The 6,837-nt window shown below is 41.0% G+C and overlaps 1 protein-coding gene across 1 annotated transcript; it reads left to right on the top strand.

The window, feature by feature from the left end:
- Window positions 1-310: 310 nt before the first annotated feature.
- On the top strand, window positions 311-1,453 carry PTH (parathyroid hormone). Its single transcript, XM_009509233.1, has 2 exons — window positions 311-396; window positions 1,180-1,453. Exons 1-2 carry the CDS (start codon window positions 311-313, stop codon window positions 1,451-1,453), a joined length of 360 nt encoding a protein of 119 aa, XP_009507528.1.
- Window positions 1,454-6,837: the final 5,384 nt, after the last annotated feature.

Raw genomic sequence — 6,837 nt, 5'->3', positions numbered from 1 at the left:
AATGGAAGAATATGGTGCTTTTCACCCAATTATCCAAGAGATGAGTACCTATATGATGATGATGCTGCAGGGCAAATAATGGTGACCAAAGTTCTTAGACTTGCCTACAAAGTAAGTTGCTCACAAAATTAGTATTAGAACTAAATACTTCATTTGCATTCCTTGCTCTCACCCATTTCACAAAAAAAAAAATAAATTCGAAATCACTTCTCTGATGTCTTCAACTGTTTTTCTAAACTAAATTTCTTTGGAATTAACAGAAATTACTTGAAATATTATACATGTATTCATTTCTATCTTTGTAGACAAAATGACTTCTATAAAAAGTCTGGCCAGGACTGCAATCATTTTATATGCCATATGCTTTTTTACAAACTCTGACGGAAGACCAATGATGTAAGTACATTATTATACACATCCAAAGTTTGGAGGATGACTTTAGCTGTTCTTGCGAACATGGTTGGTTTGTCTGTATGTAAGTTTATGTGTATGCGAGTCTTTCTGTCTCTGCTTTTGAACCCTTTGGCCAAGCTAACCAAATTCTTTCCTCTAGATACAGCTGTAAAGATCTCAGATACTCTGAGTTCTTACAGATTTTTTAAAAATAGGCTGCTGAGTAGAGGGAGAAAAATCGTGTAAGTATTCTCTTAGGAATATCATTAGGTAAGCTGCATCTCTTTGACGCTGCAGGGGGGTCTACACAGGAGAACATCTTTCTTACTGTGTGAGCATCTAGATGGAACTTGTGCACTTAGACACTAACATCGACCAACAATGAGGCACAAATCCACAGGAGATCATGCTTCCTTAGCTCAGTGTTCACAGAAAACTACCGCTGAGTAAATGCCATACTTTTATTGATCAGTTACCTATTATCATATAAGCCCTAAGCTCATCTACAACAGCTAAAATAAATGATAAACATACAGTCAATCTTGTCACAAAACTGGACTACTTCCAATTTCGATGCCTTCTCAGTACTGTATCCATTATCAACAAATCACCATCCACCCTCCTCTTCTCCAGATGTCATTCTACCCCTCACAAATTAGAAAGGTAGGTTCTAAAGCTCTGTATTGCAATACCTCACAAAAGTTCCCAAACCTGGGTTTTTGAGTGAAGATCTAGAATTCAAGAAGGGCCACTATGAGTCTCTTTCTTTGCTTTTCTCTCATGCAGGAAAAGATCAGTGAGTGAGATGCAACTAATGCATAATCTTGGAGAGCATCGACACACCGTGGAGAGACAGGACTGGCTTCAGATGAAACTGCAGGATGTGCACAGTGCCCTCGAGGATGCTCGGACCCAGAGGCCTCGAAACAAGGATGATATTGTCCTGGGTGAGATAAGAAGTCGGAGGCTGCTCCCTGAGCATCTGCGAGCAGCAATGCAGAAGAAATCCATTGACCTGGACAAAGCTTACATGGATGTACTCTTTAAAACAAAGCCATAATGAAAAAAGCCAGAGCATTATGCCTGTCCAAGTAAGCACGTGTCTGTATATCATTGATCAAGTAGGGCATTTTATTATTATTTATTCAAACTGCAGTAAGGATTAAAGGCTCCATTCCAGATTGTAGCCCCATTGAGTTAGACATTTCACAACGAAATAATAAAATGTATTTACAGTCCACCCATGACCATTGCTGCTAATTTCTGGGTATCTTTTAAATGGCTAATGTATCTTATATTTTTCCAGCATTAAAAGAAAGAGCAACCCAAAACAATAAGAAAGTTGAAAAATCATTTAAGACCAGTTCTACTACTCTCACATGGACAGCGTTTGCATGTAATCACTAGGCCTACCTGTACTGTTAGCCAACAACAAATAAATGCAGTAGAACCTCTCTCCAGAAGTGGGCACCGTTTTGCCTAGGGTTAAATTTTGTTTAACTTTGTACTACTGAAAATATGTAAACTTAAATTTTCAGAAGGAGGCCTAAAATCAGATGAATGTTAATTACATAGCAAAAGCTGCATGATAATAATTTAGGATTAAAGAGTGCAAACATAAGAAATTAAAGTAGGAAAGCAAAGCTTAAGACGAAAGTACAATGGGATAAAATTAAAACAAATTATGTGCAAAACAGGGTAATTAAGTTTTGCAAAATGCTGAAATGAAGGGAAGGTTTGATTACCTTCCTCTCCTCCAAAAGCTGATAACCTATAATTAACTGCAGAAACAGTGGGAGCAGAGATGGTAGCATGTATCTAAGCATGGTCCTAACTATAGAACTGGGAAATGATTCTATACCAGACAATTACAATTGAAACAAAAATGTTGCAATATATATATTTTTGTTGCTCCTTTTCTCTGTAAGCTATCTACCCTTGAATTTCTGTATGTTGTACTAGGCCTCATGTGTAAGTATATTTTGTTTGTGAGACCAGTGGCTCTCATGAATAAAATTACTAATTTTCATATGCAATTTTTTGTAGAATTGGGATCTCAGTTTGCCAAATCCCCAAAACGAGAACAATTAACACACAGAAATCAACCTGGGAGAGGAACCATTAGCTGTAACATATTCAAACTCTACACAGCACTCAAAAAGAATCAGACATAAGTATTGATGGGAAAAAATCAATTTTGATAACAATAATTTTAAAAAGCAGCAAATATAAAATTATTTTGAATAGTATATGCACACGTGTACTTAGGACCCTCAATCATTTCTGACTAATAACGTTTTCTCAATAGAAATAATGGTTGTTGCTTCCAAATTTGCCATTGCCAGAGCTCAAACCCAGATGAACTGCTGCTCTATGACAAAGTGTCTGCATGTATGTTCCCATATCGCTTCTTATTTGTTTGATGTCTGGCACACCTTGGGGAACCTAGTAAAAAACTCATAAATCATTACAAATATAAATGCAATCTGCTGGAGGCTAGAAAGGTCCTTGCAACTAGTGAACTGTAGTTCATAATCTTGGCTATGCTTTTAGTAATGTAAAGGCCCTGATGCTGCAAGCAGATGTTATGCCTGTGCACATCGGTGCGCCCCCCACACAGACAAGGGTTCCACGCCACTTGTCTATTTGTAGAACCAAGGCTTTAAAGTGCACTTTCTATTTATTCTTCTATCAGACATCTGTGCTAACTTAAAGAAATAAACTTGCATTTTTGTACCTATGTCTCACTTATGTGTTACCAAATAAAGTGGACCAAAAGCTCTTGGACATTATTTCAAAGCATAATAACCGAGTGACCTGTAACTATTTGGATACAATTTAGCATTTGGGGCAAGATTATTGAGCCACTTTATTTTATTACATCAATATAAATACAAAAATAATGATGAAAGCAATTTTTCTTTTTCCTTTTGTCTTTCCTGCATACAAAATCATACTCATGGTTAAACAAAAGTGTTTGCCTAGCACAGACCTATTTATGTACCCTTACAATAATGATACAGGTGCAGAAACTATATAATCTTCAAGTCTCAAATTCATAAACTGTTTTATTTTGATCTGAATGAAGAATTCTATTATCTAAACAACCTGTTCTTCCTAATCTCCAGCTATCCAGTAGATGAAAGATGCTTACAAAAATATTTACATTCTCTGTACACTGCAAAAAATAGTTGTTGCTTACAAAGGGCTTCAGGGTCAGAGACAGACAATGCACCACTAAACATCACTTAGCTAGAAATATGGCCACAAACTGTGCTCAGCACTGTCTCACTCATAGCTAAAATCATGTTTGCTTTGCCCACATACAGCATGACTCCCCAGAAGGACTAAGGCCAGTACAGTGGCAGATGAATTAGTGCTAGGTAATGCCCATTAGAAAAAATATGTAATTTGAATGAAATTACTTAATAATGGTAATTATCTAGAAAACAGATTTGTTATGGCTTTTTTGCTTAAACCTCTGAGCAGTGTAGCAGCAGTCAAAACAGCAAAATGTTCAGAGTGGGGCAGAGGATGTTATAAAAAACATTTTAATACCATGATATATTGCAAAGATTCTTCTTCACCTGGACTAACACATGCAATTTTGGTCATCTCTTTCATAGATTAAGGGGACTTGAAAGAGAATGATAAGAAATAATAGGACCACTGAAACACTTGTATATGATAATAAATGGTAACAACAGCAGTCAGAAAACAAACTAAAAAAGAAGAGGCATAATAAATATAGGATGAATGAACAGTATGGAAAGATAAACGGTATTGCCAACCTATCTTTCTAAGAGAATAAGGAAAGAGAGACGAAGAATTGAGCTTACACATGGCTGAATATGGAGCTTTTAGCCAGTACGAGCCAAAATCTCATCTCCAGCCAATGCCACTGGAGGAGACAGTGGCATGACTTGGGCCTTGCAAGGGTTTGAGTAGTTCACTCAACCCTACAACTTGGGCTCAAGTTCATTTCGCACACATGCACTGGAATGTGCCTTAAATCTATGCCAGGCTGCATACTTGCATGTAAACAATATGAATACTAAGTGAGCCTGCACTTCACAACAGACTCTGACATGCATGTGACTGCCAGAGGACATTTACTATGTCCCCTGTTATAGTGAGATAAAGTTAGAAAACTATTAGGTCCGCATCCCTTCACATCCACAGGATCAGCCTTCCAAAGATGGGGTGTCTCTAGAAGGCCTCTTTCCTCCCTGAAGAATGTGGTTTCTATGCATATACTTCCTTTCAGGCAGGAAACCTTGCTTCATGATCTGACAAGGGCTTTTTGTTAAGACCTACCCTGGGCAGATGGATATCTATTATAAATACCTGTTTTTTATAAAATTCTCAGTGAAAAGAAATATAATCGCATCTCTCACTCATGACTCATTGAAACAAAAAGCACTAATATCAATATGCATCCTCAGGGGAAGTAAAACAGTGGCATGTGAAAAAAAAAACCATGAAAAATTAACAAAGCCAAAATCGCAGGAACTCTAATGAAAACTAGATAAATTGTTAAGATCTGTAGGTAAAACCTACTGCTGGTGACTTAACTGCTAGTGATTTGGCTTTCTTAGCAGCTTCTAACTGTGGCTGCTGTAAATACTGCTGTTCAATATTGCTCATCTGACTGTTAAACAGCATGTAACATCTGACTCCTCGCCTAGTTAGCGCATTCTAACAGCTTTTGTGCGGGCTGCTTGGCCATCATTGTTCTGCTGGTGGATTTCTAGAACTGCGTGGTTTATCTCTGTGGTAATTGTTAAAGGGTGGAAAAGAGAATTCGTTTCACATGTTCATGTTTTGCTGTATGTTGTAGTAAAGGTTGTGACTTTTATGGGGCATTTCAACATAGCAAAGCCACAAATCCTTGCTCTCTTGCCCCCTCTTTCCCTCCTCTCCCCAATGAGCATAAGGTGTACAACTTGTCTATCCAATATTCCCTGCCTGAAGCTGTCAGATCTGCTAATGCATCAGGCAAGTCCAGAGGTGTACACTTACTGAATCTTTAGATTAATACTTAGGTGTCCCTGAAAGAGGAGGATGCTCTGTAAAATATATAAGAAGCACATGAAAGGCATTGGAGGCAGTGTTCCAGTCTCTGGTATCCGAGAGCAAATTTGTCAACTTCCTGCACCAGAGGTTAAATCAGAACCCCTGTTCAGGGTGAATATACTCATCAGTAGGATATAGAGTCATGTTCCCTCTTACTTGTATGTTTTCCTTGGGAGGTCTGGTCCAACAGTGGCTTAGAATAGAGTTTTATGAGACTCTGAGAAGACCCTATACATGGTGGTTGATCTTCACAGTGGGGCTGCCCCAAAATATCCAATCTGCAACCCAAGTGGGTTCCCACAGTGCACAGCAGAAAACATAAACATTCAAAAGTCTGGGCAAAGATTTGCTCCTTCCCTTCCTCTTCCCAAATGCTCCACTAATTCAATTTACTTCAATATACTTATTGTCTAGAGTTCCACAGTCCTTTCACCTGATATGGAAGTCAAGCTCTGCTTGTATTTGATGATGCTGTAGAGAACATCTTAGAAGAGAGACAAATGTTGTCTTTAGATCTGAATAGAGTTGGGGCTTTGTATTGTTTTATTGTTCCCTAATGAGGAGCGCAAACGGCATAAGTGTCATCTTAACAACTCTTGACACTTCAGCACACTGAAGGTGCCAACAGTGTGGGACATGATAGTTCTGCTGAGGTATTATGGAATGAAAGCCACGTCCACTAATTTTATTCCTAAATGGACTGCAGATTACACAAACTCCATATGACCAATAGGGCTGTGGAAACCTAAACATTGTTGTGCTAATTTAACTCAGTAATCGGTTTTAGGATGAAGGTTGAGATAGCAAAGACATCCAGCTCGTCTAGCTGAACTCTATTATAGCCACCTTTGGCTTTTTCTCGTATGCCAGGCAGGGGCAGGCGGGTGACCGTGCCAGCGTGCCGCGGGGCCAGGCGACAGGCCTGGCTGCCGGGTACGCGCTGCCACGTAAAACCGGTGAGGGCTGTTCCTCCGAAGGCCTGTGTGTCAGCACTGACAGGGCTCCGGCGGGAAGGCGGCCGCCCGGTCGTTGTCCCCTCCGCGCGGCTCTAAGGGGAAGGTTTGGCCCATCTGCCTCATCCAACGGCGGGCGGCGCTCGCAGCTCTTCCCGCCGGCGGGCGGCGCTCGCTCTCCTCCCCTCGCCTCTTCCCACCGCCCCTCGGGACCGCCGATCGGCGGCCTCCGGCCTCGGAGGAGGCTCCGCCTGTTTGGCCGCGCACGAGCTGCGGCGGCTGCCGGCGGGGTGGCGATCCGGGCCCTGCCCGGTGCCCGCAGCGCGGTGCCCGCAGCCCGCCGCCCCCGCCGCCTCACCGCCCCTAGCAACGGCGTCGCCTCGCGCCCCGCCTCGCCCCGCCCCCTCCGCAACTC

This window comes from Phalacrocorax carbo, chromosome 5 (assembly GCF_963921805.1).
Source record: "Phalacrocorax carbo chromosome 5, bPhaCar2.1, whole genome shotgun sequence".
NCBI lineage: Eukaryota > Metazoa > Chordata > Aves > Suliformes > Phalacrocoracidae > Phalacrocorax > Phalacrocorax carbo.
The sequence above is the reverse complement of the archived record's forward strand: the minus strand, read 5'-3'. Positions and strand labels throughout refer to the sequence as shown.